This window comes from Quercus suber, unplaced genomic scaffold (assembly GCF_002906115.3).
Source record: "Quercus suber isolate HL8 unplaced genomic scaffold, Cork oak 2.0 scaffold_54, whole genome shotgun sequence".
Taxonomy (NCBI): Eukaryota; Viridiplantae; Streptophyta; class Magnoliopsida; order Fagales; family Fagaceae; genus Quercus; species Quercus suber.
The window spans coordinates 505093-523127 of record NW_027069519.1 but is presented as its reverse complement, the minus strand read 5'-3'; the positions used below and the strand labels follow the sequence as shown (position 1 = coordinate 523127).

The 18035-nt window shown below is 32.4% G+C and overlaps 1 protein-coding gene across 1 annotated transcript in view; it reads right to left on the bottom strand.

The window, feature by feature from the left end:
* Window positions 1–15337: 15337 nt before the first annotated feature.
* Window positions 15338–18035, bottom strand: part of LOC136066986 (protein NO VEIN-like) — an 8551-nt gene continuing 5853 nt past the window's right edge. Inside the window, exon 5 of the mRNA XM_065772128.1 lies at window positions 15338–16966. Within this exon, the coding sequence (XP_065628200.1) occupies window positions 15848–16966 (1119 nt within the window). The 3' untranslated portion in view covers window positions 15338–15847. The remainder of the gene's footprint in view (window positions 16967–18035) is intronic.

Below are 18035 nucleotides of genomic sequence, written 5' to 3'. Positions count from 1 at the left end.
CAACAACATTGTGTCTGCAAAGAGAATAAATTGTGTAATTTGTGCCTGAATACAAATTAGGGTCCTAGTATTTATGGCAAACTCACTTTTCTTGGGAATAGATATACCCCCCCCCCCCCCCCCCCCCCCCAAAAAAACACCTTAAGAAGCTGTTGCACACAAACAAGATGATATGCACTTCATACAAAAAAAAACTTCTCACCTGACTTTCTTGCTCTCTATAAGCTTAGCCACAACATTGAGATTAGATAATGAGATGGAAAAGGTTTTCCTTCACATGGATATCCTCCTACCCACTAAGTGGTGATTTATACCACATTGTTCGTTGAAGGAAAATTCCTCCAAAAATTATAGATATTTGTTTGAGTTCTAATCATTTGATAATTTGATTATGGGCCATTCAAGTGTCGTATGTTGTCCAATATTTAAATTTTAAGAAATTAATGAAATGGCCAGAAAGCCTATTTTACATATTTAACTTTTTTTTTTTTAAATAGAAATGATTATTTTCTTCACTTTTTGTGCTTTATGCTGCTAAAATATTTTAGGGTCCGTTTGGTTCCCGTAAAATATTTCCCGAAAAATACTTATTTTTCGGAAATGCTATTTTCCGGAAAAGGAAAATATTTTCATGTGTTTGGTTGTATTATGAAAATTATTGTGAAAAATATTTTCATGTGTTTGGTTTTATTAGGAAAATGCTATTTTCCTACCATTTTTTCACATTTTCCGGCAACAACAACAACAAATTCCGACGGCAACAACAACAACAACAAATTCCGGCAACAACAACAACAACAACAACAACAACACTGTCGTCGACGAGATCGAGGGCGATGGTTCGAAGTCGAGGTCGAAGGCGATGGTTCGAAGTCGAAGGTCGAACGTGATAGTTCGTCGATCGAAGGTCGAAGGCGATGGGTCGTCGGTCTCGGTCTGGGTCGACGGTCTCGGTCTCGGTCTGGGTCGAAGATCGGTGGGTTGTGGGTCTTCGTGGGTTGTGGGTCTTCGTGGGTCGACGGCGAGTGGCGGTGGGTCGTGGGTCTACGTGGGTCGACAGCGAGTGGCGGTGGGTCGTGGGTCTTCGTGGGTCGACGGCGAGTGGCGGTGGGTCGTCGGAGCTGGGCTCTGGGTTCGTGGCTCTCTCTTCTTCTTCGTGGGTCGCTCCGTTTCTTCGTTCTCACTCAAAAGTTCTCTTAGCGGCTCTCTTTTCTTTTCTGCGTTGTTGTGTGAGACCCGGACATGGTTTGAAGGTAAAATAAAAGCGTAAAACCATTTCCGGGTCAAAGGTGAAAATTTGGTCAAAGTTGAGGCATATTTTCCGGAAATTAGAATTTCCTTTGCCTTCCAAACACATGGGTCAGGTGGTAAATGATTTCCTGAAATCATTTACCACCAAAACAAACGGACCCTAAGTATACAAAAATATTTTCCTAATCCTTAGAAATTTAAGGACAATTTTAGGAAGAAGAGGACAGGGACTTCATGTAAGATTATTCTTTTATTTCTACTCCAAGGTAGTTTGTTGCTGTGGAAGTGTTAATATACATGTGTGACAAATATGTATGTGTATCCTTTTTTTTTTTTTAATCAATATATTTCATATTAGTTTTTTCCTAAAAATTTTGATAGGATGCTAGTAGATCCGAAGCACACGATCTTTTTAAAAAACAAAGAAATTGATATAGATGATTGATAAGGATTAGAATATTAACAACGTACCAATTTGTTTATATAGTGGTTGTTTTGGTCCCTAATGTGGATGACAGTACCATTAGTGGTGATCATAGACAACAACATTGTGTCTGCAAAGAGAATAAATTGTGTAATTTGTGCCTGAATACAAATTAGGGTCCTAGTATTTATGGCAAACTCACTTTTCTTGGGAATAGATATAACTTTATGAATGCATGCATCAACCCTTACAGTAACAACCTTACCAAAATACAAGTCTTCCTCTGCCAAAACTGATATTATTTGTGAAGCAACACCATCCAGCAAGTGAGGTTATTGTATGTGTGAAGGTGCACCATATAAGTGTAATCATTCATCACAACCACACGCTAACATGTTTGTACTTGTGCTTGCCTTTTTTTGGTTTCTGATGCAATTACAAATTGAGTATTTTGGGCATTGAATACTGTCAAAATTACTATTCACAACAAGAAAGAAAAATAATTTTTCTAACAGATTTTTAAAAAATTACAATGAAAAGAAAATTACTATGAAATTTATTACAAAATAAATTATATATTATATGCGGGATTTAATAGCAAGTTGAGTTTCATTTGATAAATTATTCATTCAAATTATAAAGAAACAAGTTTTTACACTTTATTATTATTGAATAAATAATATATATTTTTACATAATGATCTGGTCTTGAATATTTATCTTTTTTTTTTTTAATTCCAAAAATTGTCTAGTATTTTTAAATTTGGCAACCGAATAGCACCACGACTTTTTTTTTTTTTTTAAGAAAAAAAAATATAAGATAATTAGTATATAGGAGCAATAATATTTTATGTATGAGAAAATGTGAAAATCACTGCTAAGCTATGAAGACCAATGCAACAATACACACAGAAATTTATCATGTTTGATATATAATTTTCAATTTAATTCAAAATCAACAATATATAAGATAAGAAATGGTTATTCATAGATTTTCCATAGCAACTGTCCATATCTTAGTATTATAGGTGTTATGTAAAGTTGTAAACTAGTCAGAGTTGCAAGTTTTCACCTAGATTCCTTTAAATGGATAATTGAAGCTATTGGGAAATACAGTCCAAATATGAAACCTCCTACTTACCATGAGTAAAGTATTTCAATTCTCAATAAAGAGGTGGCTTACACAAATGAGTTATTGAGTGATCACAAGGAATCTTTGGGGAAACATGGTTCCTCTATTATGTCTGATGGGTGGACTAGTAGAACCAATCAAAGCTTGATAAACATTTTGGTGAATTGCTCAACTGGAACTATATTTGTGAAGTCAATCAATGCATAATGTATTTTGAAAACTAGGGGGAAAAAAACGTTTCAATTACTTGATCATTTGTCGATCAAATTGGGAAGGCTAATGTAGTGCAAGTAGAGACGGATAATAGATCTAATTATGTGTTGGTAGGGAAGTAATTGGAAGCCAAAAGGACGAAATTGGACTCCATGTGTTGCACATTGTATTGACCTTATGTTGGAGGATATTGGGAAAGTGCTTGAGTTACAAGAACTTTGGAAAGAGTCATTCAAATGATTGGGTATATCTACAATCATGGGGGTTGTATTGAATATGATGAGAGACTACACAAAACAAAGAGAGCTCATTAGGCTCAGAAAAACTAGGTTTTGCACTTCATTTCTTACACTAAACTACATTCATAAGCAAAAGCATAACTTAAGGAACATGTTACCTTTTTAGGAGTGGGCTCATAGTAGATGGGCAAAGGAAGCAAAGGCTAAACAAGTAATAGATACGATTTTGATGCCTTCTTTTTGGAATAGTATAGTTTTTATCCTCAAATTTATGGGCCCTCTTGTTTGAGTTCTTCACCTTGCTGATAATGAGAGAAAACTAGTTATGGGTAATCTATATGAGGCAATGGATAGGACTAACTATTATAAAAGCTTTCAATGAGAATGAAGACAAAATTAGGGGTAACAAGTGACAATAATGTCAAAACAATTGATTTTAGTGCAAAACGTGTTTGTACATTTGTGTGCAATAAGTATAATGAAAAAAAAACACCACCCATTGGGAGCGATAAGTGACAACATTTGCATACATCCATGCATTATCTAATGGCTAGAACTTGATTTCTATTTATTTATTTATTTATTTTATAATTCAATACTTGCAACTTATAAAGAGAGATGGGAGATTTGAATCTAGGTGTCCTGGACAAACCAAGCGATGCCAACTAACTAAACTGTAAGTCTTTTTAGCATTAGGTTTTCAATTGAATTTAAAGACTTGGTTGTTTTGAAATTTTTTTTTTTTAATTTTAAAAAGACAACACAACTGGGAAACCCATTGATAATTTGATATTCAATTGAAGGAGAAATTGAACTTCCTTCTAGTATAAAAATGATTAAATTAAAATAATAATAAAAAATCTAGTTGTCACATAATTTGAGAAGTGTTAAATAATTAGACACATGGGGATAGATTTTGCTTGAATAAACTATTTGCATTCAGTTGTCTTTATCAATGTGCTTCTTTTCATCAGGATCTTTTGGTTTAATTTCATTTTCTCTTCCAATATGGCAATATCCACTTGAAAAGGTTTTTGCCGCTGATCTTCCTGAATTGGTTCCCCCAACTCATAAGCTCTAGGATGGGTGGCGAGGGTAAGGATTTTCCAGCAAAAGGAGCATTTTCCACAACCGTGGGTTAAACTGGACATGCAACTTCTTTCTTTATGTGTTTACCATTCTTCTTTAACAGATCATAGTATACTATAGAGTTCACAGAAACTAAGAAGAAGCACATTTACAACCATAAAGACAACTTTGTGAAGCAGCTAAATCAAAGATTTTAGGATAATTATCACAAAACTTTTGATTGAAAAGTTATATAGACTTAAAAAAATAATGCACACTCAAAGGAATGTGTTGCTAACTTTGGTAGATTTTCTTCATCCAAAGTTGGCTCCTTTATTACAAGATGAACTGACACTAGCTAAAATACATTAAACTAATAGACATTATTCACAATTAACAGTCTCAAGACCCTCAACCACATCACACCCCGGCACTCCCTCCAACAATTCAAATAAACAAGTTAAGTTGTACTTTAAGGCGGAACTAAGAAGCCTGCAATCAAGAATTTTGATCATGTGGTATGCCATCTTCTTGAGTTTACACCATTGGCAAACTCATCTTTAACTGCATCATAATTGCACACCTGGCCTTGATTATGCACTAACAAGCATTTACAAGAGTCAAAACATAAAATATTATAATTGTCAACTTAGCAGGAGTAAACAACATTGGCAAAAGCCTCAAGTGCACTTAAGTGTATAGGCCTCTTGGAGGTTGGTGCAAAGCGCAAGTGCGCACCTAATTGAAGTAAAGCACACAATTTTCAAATATATATCTCCTAATTTTTAATAGAAATACTTGTTACATATAAATAAAAAATAGTAATAAATCAAAATTTCTATATTTTACCTATTATGGAAGTCAATTGAATAATGTTTGTAAGTTCAAACTCATGTTATTTCAATTCTTAAAATTTTTATATGGTAAATTGAAAATAATTATCAATGGTCAATATTATAATAATCTAGTTATAGAAAATTTAAACATAATATTTTACATAATTTTATTGTGCTTTATAAAAGTACATAACCGTGATAGTTAACCAAAAAGCACATAAATTTTAAATTTACCTTGGTCCATGCCATTTCTTTCACGATCAAATAATAAATTTTGATGATCCATATTTTTTTTAGTAGTAAAATAAAAAAGTGTGCTTAGGCATGTGCGCTCTGTGCATCTTCAAAAAGCCCAAAAAAGTATATCTAATAGGATCAAAAATATTTATCTCACTTTTAAATATTATGACATTACTAAACCCAAAATAAAAAATAAAAAAGAGCCTCATCGTACATGCAAAGTGCATGTGATGAGACTTATATATATATATATATATATGGCCTCTTTTAGTACAAGATCAATTTAAATCTTTCGAACTATGTTTGTGAAGTCAAGTGATGCATAATGTATTGCGAAAACCGGGGCAAAAACATTTAAATTACTTGATTCATTTGTAGATCAAATTGGGGAGGCTAATGTATTCCAAGTAATAACAGAAAATGGATCTAATTATGTGCTGGTAGGGAAATTGTTGGAAGCAAAAAGGCCAAATATGTATTGGATTCCATGTACTACACATTTTATTGATCTTATGTTGAAGGATACTGGGAAAATTCCCTGAGTTACAAGAACTTTGGAAAGAGCAATTCAAATGACTAGATATATCTATAGACATGGGTGTGTGTTGAATATGATTAGAGAGTACACAAAGCAAGGAGCTTGTTAGGCTTGGAAATACTAGGTTTTGCACTTCATATCTTACACTAAAATGTATTCATAAGCAAAATCATAACTTAAGGACCATGTTTGCTTTTGAGAAGTGGACTCATAGTAAATGGGCAAAGGGAACAAAGGCTAAACGAGTAATAGATACCATTTTGATGTGTTCTGTTTGAGATACTATAGTTTATATTCTCAAAGTTATGGACACTCTTGCTTGAGTTCTTTACCTTGTTGATAATGAGAGAAAATTGGGGGCAATCAATAGGACTAACTGTGATGCAAGCTTTCAATGAGAATGAAGACAAAATTGGGGGTAGCAAGTGACAATAATGTCAAAACAATTGACTTTTGTGCAAAAAGTGTTTGTACATTTTTGTGCAATAAGTATTGTCAAAACACCACCCATTGGGAGTAATGAGTGACAACAATGGCAAAACATTCATAAAGCATCCATGTATTATTTAACAGCTAGAACTTGGTCTCTAGTCTTTTTTCGTTTTCATTTTTTTTTTTTTTGTTTGTTTGTAATTCAATACAAACAAGTTACAACTAATAACGAGAGTTGGGAGATTTGAACTTGGATATCGTGGAAAACCAATAAGTGCCAACTTACTTTATATATATATATATATATATAGGTCTCGTTCAAGTGGCCTGCCCATCATGATGTCGAATGAAACTATCTTGGAATCGTGCGCCATGTGAATAATCTATTTAATAGATAGGCCAGAAGCTTTCCCTGTGGTTTCTTTCTCATGAGCTAGGTTTAATAGATCAGTGTAGAACCACAAATTTGGACCGGATTGTACACCTTTGTGTCTGGCTATGTATATGGATGTGATTAAAGAAGGGACGAGATATCAAGAAGTTTCCACATCTGCTAGCCAGATTTTCTCAGCTAAAGACTGCAAAAAGACTCTCATGCATACTTTCCAGTATGCATAGTTAGTACCATCACATAAAGGAGGAATAATCAGGTTTGCCATGATCTATAACAGCAAGGGTCAATGGACCACACAGCAAAGATTAAAACTTAATCAGAGTGTGCCCACTCTGATACCACTTGTTGGGTTAAGATAACTTGACCTCAATTAATTAATTCAATTACTCAAGTTGATTAATTAGATTAATGCATGCAAATCATGGAGGCACCAACAAATCACCAATTAAAACTACGAGTATAAGAAATCTTACCACTACCCTGGCCTATCCCGAAATACCAACTCATAGTTGAACCTTAGCTCCAATGCTCAATTAGACTTGATCTTGTAGTAATCTTCTTTCCTTTGTTGCACAAATCTCCAATTTGTGACTAACTCCTTTGCACGGATCCTAGTACGTGACTAACTTTAGCAACTTGAATGGCTGTTGTTAGCTGCAAAATTCTTCACTTCACCGATAATGAAGATCAGGAAGCACTTAGTTATAAAATCATATGGCATACAAATGCAGTAGCTTCTCACAGAAAAAAATAAACTCTTAGTCTTTGTATCCGTGTTTGACAACTATTAAAATAAGCCTTATATATGTCTAGGGTTATGAGAAAGAAACCCTAAACAAATACATCAACATGGTCTGAAATTTAGATCTGAAAACTCTGAATTCGTAAAGCTTGATAAATCGAGCTTGTGTCAAGCTACCCATTAAATCTCGATAGCAGCTTTCTGTCGAGCTATTTGTTGAGCTTCAGTAAAATAGCTTTTCTTCACTTATTTCTTGGATCAATCTTCATGTCTTCAATACAACCACTTAATATGTATCAAACCCAACTTAGATCTACACAATTTACAAGTGAAGTGCGTTTTATCAAAAGAATAGCCAATTACAAAGAAAATATTACCCTAACAAGTAAGACACTTAAAATTATCTATGACAGTAGGGATCAAGTATTAATTCAAGGTAAAACTACCTAATCATGAGCTAACCCGCTCTGATACTACTTGTTAAGTTTTGGACCCCTAAAAAACACTATGTTTAACCTATTTATTAGCCAAGTAGTTAGGTCAATTAATCAAATTTTGGTTAAACAATTATCACAATCAACATGCATAGTGGAAATCTAAATAACACAAGATGTAATAACCTAGGAAATCCAATGAACAAACTAGTTTCAAGGTAAAAACCTGGGGGGAACTATCCCAAAAGAACAATCCACTATACCAAATTGAGATTTACAGTTAAAAATACCAATTCGTAGTAATTCTAACTATAGTTACCAAACTGAGCTCTGAACCCCTCAATACTTCTTTGATGTAGATCTTTAGTCACATGAACCTCCAGTTCACACTTTAGATCCCCCACATAGACTTCTAGTCTATGACTCCAAGACCACTCTTAAAGGTTTAGATCTCTAGCATCTTTGATGACTAGTGATGCAGCAACTTCAGATTTACCGGTTCAAACAGTGTGTAGAAAGATTTCCGGTAGTAACTTTGAAAAGAGAAGGCACATAACCTTTTAAATCTCAAAAGAAAAGCTCCAAAGTCTCTACAAAACGTGCCTTAGGGTTTTCTTTATATACTTAGTGAATTAGACTTAAAACCCTAATCATCTAATAAGCTTAATGGGCTGTTGGAACGAAATTAAAATTTTGTAGAAATGCAGTTTGATCGGTCGAACCACAATGTTGATTGGTCGAGCCTGGCAAGTTTTGTTTTCTTGAATGTGTAGCTTCCTTGTTTTTGTATTATAACTTGCAACACTTTGAGCATTGTCTAATATACCCTATAAACTTTAAGATCTATATCTAGACGAGTTTGTGTTTACAGTTTGCCAACTTTTAGAATCTAACAAGTTTCTATTGTAACTCTTTGGATGGATCCATGGATTTTGATAATAATTGCATTATTTTGTATAATTTTGTTTTGTTTTGTTTTTTTTTTTTTTTCAAATCTGGTAACTGATGTGCTGGGTTTTATTCAGCCTTGTGTTAAAATATAATGATTGCAAGGATCTCCAGGTGGAATATCATCCAAAAGATCTAGATGAGAACAACATTCTATCAGCATTCACTTTGTATGGGAAATGCACTGTCAATATCGAGAAAGATAAAAATGGTAAATCGAGTTGTATTGGTTTTGTTCGCTATGATACATCAGAAGGGGCTGAAGAAGCTATGAGAAACTTAAATGACACAAATTTAGGTAAACATTCAATTTGGTCATGTCTCTTACTTCTCTTTTTCTTTTTCAATTATTATATAACTAAGATTCTTTAATCAGGACCAGGTCAAAGTCCACATTGTTTGTACGTAAGAGTTATTGTGACGCAAGCTGTGACTGAAGATAACAATCCTAAAGAAGTCCCAAGGCCCGTTTGGTACGTTTGTTTAAATAACAGTTTTTAATTTTTTTGGAAATACGTGTAGGTGAAAAAGTGTGTAGAAATACATGTAATGTTATTTAAAAACTGAAAATATGTGTTTAAAATGGTGTACCAAATAGGGCCAATTTTTGTGATTGAAGGTAATCAGAGGCAATTAGTTGCAAATGCCAATATGAAAGATTTTCCTAATATATCGGATTTCCTTCAATACCTGAACAAACTATGGGATGATCATAAACATATTGGTCTATTGGAGAGAATTAGTCTTGACAGTCCGTGGCCTGGTTATGATGTTGTGTATACGCATGTTGGCAGTAAGAACGAGATAGTCATGAAACTGTGGGAAGATGTTGAACCATTTTTCAACGAAGATCCGAACGAGCACTCTAAGCTATGGTTCCTTAGTTTTGTCAACAAAATAGAGTTCTACGAGAAGAAGGCGATGCCACTTGTGAACTGAAATGCATGATTTAAGCTTTTGAAGTCAACAAAATAGAGTTCTACGAGAAGAAGGCGGTGCCACTTGTGAACTGAAATGCATGATTTCAGCTTTTGAAGTTAATAATGACTAGCTGAATTCTCGCATGATGTGCGGTGCAACTTATTATTAGTTTTCTCCAACATTTCAATAAATTACCAAGAATCTTGTAACTTCCAATAGAGACATTCATGATTTAAATCCCCCAACTATCGATGTGTAAAAAAATTTCAATAAATTTCCTTGTAAAAATTGTAATATTTAGTTATTTTATAGAGAAAATAGAAAGACACTAAGATTGCATGATATAGTGGTTAATATTGATAAGCACGTTTCATGCCTACTAAAAAAATGCATATATCATTCAATTTTTTTTTAAAAAAAATTATTCTACATTCTTGATTGTGTATTACTAATTTTTCTCATTTTTGTTGGAGCTTCAATTGTTGCATGATATAGTGTTTCAATTGTTTCTCACATTAAAAAAAAAAAAAAAAAAAAGTTTCTCATATAAATCTTAGAAAAATGATATAAAAATTTCATCATCTATATCAAAATAAATATATTTATTCACACACACACACACACACACTAAGATTGCATGATATAGTGGTTAATATTGATAAGCACGTTTCATGCCTACTAAAAAAATGCATATATCATTCAATTTTTTTTAAAAAAAATTATTCTACATTCTTGATTGTGTATTACTAATTTTTCTCATTTTTGTTGGAGCTTCAATTGTTGCATGATATAGTGTTTCAATTGTTTCTCACATTAAAAAAAAAAAAAAAAATTGTTTCTCATATAAATCTTAGAAAAATGATATAAAAATTTCATCATCTATATCAAAATAAATATATTTATTCACACACACACACACACACACTAAGATTGCATGATATAGTGGTTAATATTGATAAGCACGTTTCATGCCTACTAAAAAAATGCATATATCATTCAATTTTTTTTAAAAAGTTTCTCACATTAAAAAAAAAAAAAAAAAAAAAATTGTTTCTCATATAAATCTTAGAAAAATGATATAAAAATTTCATCATCTATATCAAAATAAATATATTTATTCACACACACACACACACACACACACATACATACATACATACATACATACATATGTATATATATATATATATATATCACATGTGACTAAAAGGAGTTAGGAAATTTAAAAGATTAAGATTAATTTTAGTGAATTCACAAATATTTAATTTTTTATGGCTTTTGTGTTAATTGTTGTCAAAGCAACTAAACATAAGTAAGAATATCATATTCTAAATTTATTACTATTATTTTTCCAACTAAAAATTATCTCTTATATAGAGTTTATAAAAATAATCGTATAAATTCATTTAATATAAATAATTAATGCACAACTACAGATAATTAGTATATGCATTTGCTCTAATGGTTAATTCAATGAACTAATACTTTGATATAAATGCAAAATTTGTTTATTTAGAAGCCTAAATAAAGAAAACTTCAAGGAATGCGCCACATGGTAGAACCTCATGCTTTCCTGTATGAAACTTAATGCTTAATACTTAATACTTATTTTGTTGTATAATATTTATGTTTGCCCACAATATTGTTAAATACTTTGAAACTTGATTTTTTTTAATTCATAATTTATTTTAAAAAAATTGTATAACATTCTAAGATTATAATATATTATAATATTTACCATTAACAGTAGATTTTATTTTTCAAACTGATTAAATGATTTTGAAATCTACAAATAAGAACTTAAAATATAAAATACTTTTATACCCTAAAATTGCATAAATTTAAGCAACCTACCAAACACTTTCTCAATCACTCTATTCTCACAATCAAATATGGAGACCTTGATCATAAACACCCAATTAATTATCTCAATGGAATTAAGGAAATCATTTGTAAGTATCAACATAAAGAGAACGTGATTAAATAAAGAGAAATTTGCCAAAAACACATTCATTTATCAAAATTCAATTGATTTTAGTTGGGCTTCTGTATCCTTTAAAAAAAAGCGAAAACAACTTTTGAGTCACCATCGATTTTTGTTTTTACCACTATGGCTACATACAAATAAACCTACAAATTATGAATTCTAACACAAAATTAAAATTATAAAAAATAAAAAAACTAACTTCATAAATAATTAGTTAGAAGGTTTCTTTTTCTTTAGTTCTAAAATAAAATACATTTATAAATTTCTGAAACCAAAATCTCAAACACTCAAAGACTCCAAGTGAACCATAACCTCCACAAAATCTGCAATGTCTTACTTCAACATCAAAATTATAAGCTACTGTCAATAAAAAAAAACGCAAGCCTCCTTCCTTGGTCATAACCTACTCATACGGGTTACAATCAAATGATATTGCAACGTTAGAGTTATGTAGGTGTTATTGAAAGGTTGAAACTAAATGACATCATTTTTTGTCTAAGTGTATTTGAAATAGGATGATATGAAAGGCTATGGACATGTGTATATAAAGGAGTAAAAGTGAAAACGATGAATGGAAATGCAAAGAGTTTTTTGTGTATGTGAGAGATGGAAGGTCTTAAAATATTGAACCAAATGAAATAAATAGTAGTCTTAAAACATTGAATACAAAATGTAACAAAATTAGTCTTGAAACATTGAACCAAAGAAAATAAAGAGTCTCTACTTTTAAATTTGTTTTTACCTCTAGTATGACTTGAGGGTATCTCAATTCTCTTCATAGAGTGTGCCACATGGCAAAACCTCTCTCTCTCTCTGCTTTTATATATATATATATATATAGATTTTTCTTATAATTTTAAAATATTTTTCCTAAATTTTAAAATACTGCTAAAAAGAAAATCCTTACATTAATCCGAATAGTCTTTGCTCTTTAACGACAATCCTTTCTGTCTCCCCTCGCTTTCCTCTACCCGTGTTTCATGGTTTCAAAACTTCAGCCCTTCAACTTGCTAACGCCAACCTATCTTTCTTCCAAAGACAGTTTCAAAACTTCAAATCTTTGGCTTTCTAATCTAATTAATGATAAATAAATAATTAGACATTCAGACTTTAAGATGCACAGCTATTTTAACACTTTTAGGGCTTACTTGCCCCACAACAGTAGTAAGATTGAAGGCTGGAGGAGCCGCATCACCACACAGTTGCAGACATTTTTCTACACAGGTAACTCTCTCTCCCTCTCTCTCTCTCTCTCTCTCTCTCTCTCTCTCTCTCTCTCGCTTTCTTGTCTGACTGCTCCTATCTCTGGCATGGCGACTCAGCTCTCATTCTCTCAATAGCTCAACTCTGCCTTCTTTTTCTTTCTTTTCCTGTTTTACTTGGATTTTATTAAAAAATAACCAAATCCCTCAAACTATATTATTAGTTAGGCAAGGTTTGAAACATATTTGGTTTATAGCAATTTGACTTTTCTTGAGTCAATTTTGCCCTTTGAAAATCCACTAGGAAATCGAGTGTTAGAAACCCGATTTTGGTTTCCTAGTGGATTTTCAAAGGGCAAAATCGACTTCAGAAAAGTCGAATTGCTATAAACCAAATATGTTTCAAACCTTGTCTAACTAATAATATAGTTTGAAATTTATAGTTATTTTTTAAAAAAATCCGTTTTACTTTCCTCTATGTATCATCATTTACAATGTAAATTGTAACAAAGATTTTGTTCTATGTAAACAGTGAATAAATATTGTAGCAAACTAGAGATAACCACCCACGTGTATGGTTAAAATTTTTTTCTACAAAAGCAATTGTGTTTGCTGTAGTCGTGTTGGCCCTTTGATTGTGAAGCATATTCAAGCATTCCCACTTTCCTAGGTAGAGGTATTCTTCTTTTCCTTTTTTTTTTTTTTTTTTTCATTCTTTTATTATCATATATTTATTTGTTTTTAAATTAATCAACATATCATATAATCCCACTTTCCTAGGTAGAGGTATTCTTCTTTTCCTTTTTTTTTTTTTTTTTTTCATTCTTTTATTATCATATATTTATTTGTTTTTAAATTAATCAACATATCATATAACATTATAATTTATAAATGTACCTTATTAAAATTTACTTCTATTTATCATTTAATTAATTTATAGATAAAAATAATATGACATGTATTTGGTTGTACTTGTATTTTATTAGATGATTTTTATTCATTGAAGTTTGAATGATTGTTTTTGAATTATTAGTATTTTTTTTTTTTTATCTTAGTCATTATACTTTGCCCATTTCATAGTTGATTAAAGATATTAAATCTTTTTGTCAATTTTGTCTCATGATTGTTTAATTTTAATTAGATACACATTTTGTAGCATATATTGAATTATAAACTACTTAACTTGTATATTGATTATTAAATGTTAAATTTTGTATAATGGGTTTTATTTATTTTGATCATTATGATATTTGTAGGTGAACATCTTTACAGTTTTTGCAGTCACAATTTTTTTTTTCATATGCATCCCCCAATGAAGGGTTTTTCAGCTAAGGTGTGAAGAAAATTGGGCAATGATGTTAATTACTAAATTAGTCTTCCCCACTAAAGTTTATATGATTTCTTAATTACTAAATTAGTCTTCCCCTCCCTTTTTGTGGACTAAATGGTTTTTGGGTAATCTCAATTCGAAAAAAACCTCGTTTTTGTGTGTGTGTGTGTGTGTGTTTTAAACAATAGTTTTTTTCAAAGACTTTTTCTTTGATTTTGGAAAGCAAAAGGATTTTTTTTTTTTCCTTTTAATTTTGACACAAAGCAGTAATCCTATGATATTGAATTGGTTAATTTTGAATTTTCCTGTTTGTTTTCTTATTTAAACACCATATGACTTTGTTCACTCTTATATGATCTTCCACTCTGTGCATCCCATGTGCTTGTGTTGTTGTGCAAGTGCAAATGTTTTTCTTGAATCAGTAACCTAATATATTAAGTTATAAAAGTAGCAAATATTTTTGGTTAAATAGTTTAAGAAGGTGCATACTTTTTTCCCCTCATTAATGTGCAGTGGCGAAATCTATGTGTTTTACTATTTTTATTTATTTATTTATTTATTTTTGTTTTAATTTTTTTTAATGGTTTTTTCTTTGTTTCCTAGGTTTAGATGGTTTATTTTTGTTCACTGTTAAAAGTTGTTGTTGAAGCTTGAATGTTGTAGTTTAGCCATTTGATTAATGGAAATTAACCGTTTCTAATAATTTTTTGGCTTTTAAACAGAGAAATAGGTGTTAAAGTTTGTTGAAAATGTTGATAATGGTCATTGCAATGGAATAATTTCTTTTAAAATCTAAACCATAAAATAATCATTAGTAATATTCTCAGTTTCCCACGCACCGCTTGAGTCTGTATCTAGTCTTATTAAAAATTAATTAATTATTCATGCCCTATGGTCGTGTATTGTAACAAATGAAGTTTCAATGGTTTGGTATGTAAAGATCCACTGTAAAATTACAATGTTTAGCTGAATCCACAAGAATTAGGAAATTGTTCAAGCTAAAAGGCAACAGAAAAAAGCTTTGAACTGCTTTTTCTCTTTAATTACTGGAACTATTTGCTCAAATTTTAAAGGTCAAAAGTAAACTGTACGAGGCTAGTACAAAATTTCATGGGCAACTGCTTAAGCCATCACCCACTAATAAAATATTACAAATAAATAAAATTACAATATGGTAGCAATCTATGATTTACATACAACAATTTATGAAGATGACATTAGATCCCTGCAGTGCAAATCAAACCTTGGCGTTTTGATCAGTCTTTTAGAAGAAATACCACTACAGAGATTCTTCAAATCCTATACCAAGTCAGCCCCATTATAGTTCTCTTGCAGGTAAAATCCACAACAAATGCTTGCTTTCCTTTGCAGGAGCTGGACTTTGTCTGAGGGAAAGAGTGACTGTACACAATCCTCTGTCATTTCACTGTATTTCCATAAAGGCAGTTATGGTTTGGCTAAAGACTTCAGAGTCAATATAACCTAAAAGCGCAGATAAAAATGAGTGTGTGTTCATGTTAGGAGACAACGGAAAATTCCGTGTGCTGCCTGGGCATCATAACAACCAACTGCAACTTGCCTAGCTGACATAACTTTACTGGATTCTTGAATACTGACACCCTTGCAACATTATTTTTACCTAACAAAACATGTGCAATGCTGTACGATTCACCCTTTTCAACCGCAAATTGCCACTCTCTTATTGATATATTGAACCAGTCTTTGCTTCGAGATTTAGTTGCTTTAACTTCAATGTACTCCCTATTCTCCTCCCCTACTATAATGTCGTAAGGTAACCCAGTTTCAATATCTTCATTAACCCACTTCACTGCTGTCCCACCAAATTTCCCAATAATGTATTTGAAAGCAACACTCTCACCTATTCTCCCCGTTTGCATGGCTTGTGCTGCATTGGGGGTACCAAATCTAAGATGATCTCTACTGCTAAAATTAGATGCACCCAACTCAGGGCCATCAGACACCAGATCTAAATCAACAGGATCAAATTCAACATTCATGGTGGAAACAGTATGATTGGGAGCATGGCCAGACTGATCAGAATAAGTTGAATTGCAAGCATTGCCAGACTGATTTTCCAAATTGGCTGACAAAACTAAAGCTTTTGAAGCTGCAGCAAAATCATCTTCAATGGTCCAATCATCTTCAATTGAGATAGGAACATTATCAGTTTCCATGACTGTGCCTTCAGAATCATCCTTTCGTGGGCGGCCGCTAGGCTGTGCAGCTGTTGCCTGAGTCTTAAAACCATTTAAACGAGCATAACTAAAACCAGGTGCAGTTTTCCAATCCACAGGCGGCCAATTTGAGTTATTTCCAGCCTTCTTTTTGGACTTCGTCGAATCAAAACTTGTTTGGAGTGAGTCATCGTTCTTTGTCCGTGAAGGTATGGATGGGAGGGACCAAACAGATTCTTCATTAGAAAGCTTAGGCATCTTTTGGCTATTCAAGATGAAAAACTCTGTTTGCTCCTCAGTAGAACCTGATTCAGCCATGGTTGTGATCATGTGAAGGAAATTTGCCAAGTGTAAATCAGGAGTTCCATCAAATAACAAACGAGACAGCTCCATAAATAGGGCATGAGAATCAGATTCTTGGGTTGTGTACAAAACATTGTCCTGTAAAACACATACGATAAGGATATAAATGTTGGAAATACCCTCAAATTCTAATAAAGCATACATTGCAAAGTATAAAAGGAGGTTTAATAGTACCCATTTTAGTAATCATCAACTAAAAAGAGAGAACTGAGTTAGTTTTGAAGGCTGACATATTTTGGATTTGGAGGCATCAGTCCAAAAAAGGCTTCAACGTGAAAGATTTCTATGGTTCAACATAAGTATATGTGGTTTTGTTTGAAGCTAAAAGACAATAAAACTTCAGAGAAAATTTTGTTGAAACACCTTGATTTATTGTTCAAATGTTACAGAGCCATTAGGTGCAATGATATTTAGGTTGGTTTACTTCTGGTGAGGGCTTGATTGGTGTTTAAAATAGTACTCATGTAAGTTTAGTAACCATCACTGAGTGTGCATTTGAATACCGCTTATTTTGCTGAAAACTGAAAACACTGTAGCAAAATAATTTTTAAAATGTGAATAGTACCGTAAGACCCATTTTTAATGAAAGTTTTGTTGAAATAAGAGGTGAACTGTGTATTGCCAGACTTGAAATGCACTTCTCCCAAAAAAAAAAAAAAAAAAGCCAGACGCAGACGCACATGGGAGAAACGCAATCCAAACGTGCCTTAAGAGGAGAGTACCAAATTAGTGTTGGATTCTGACATATTTTAGGATTTGGAGGCATCAGTCCAAATAAGACTTCAACTTGAAAGATGTCTATGGTTCAACATAAGCATGGTGTGTTTGTTTGGAAGCTAAAAAGACAAAAAACTTCAGAGAAAGTTTTATTGAAACACCTTGATTTATTGTTCAAATGTTAGGCACCATTAGTGCATTGAAATGTGGTTGGTATTATGGTTGGCGTTTGTATGGGATTCTGAGTGTGTATGTTTGCAAGGGTTTGTGAGAGTTATTTCCTCACCCCCACCCCCCTTAAATGCACAAGATGAGAGAGCAAACAGCCATAGCAACCCTACCTGGGCATGACTATAGTCCCTAACACTCCCAAGATACCATGCCTGAAGGACCTTGATGCCAAAATGGCACAGGCAGTCCCCCCCAGGAG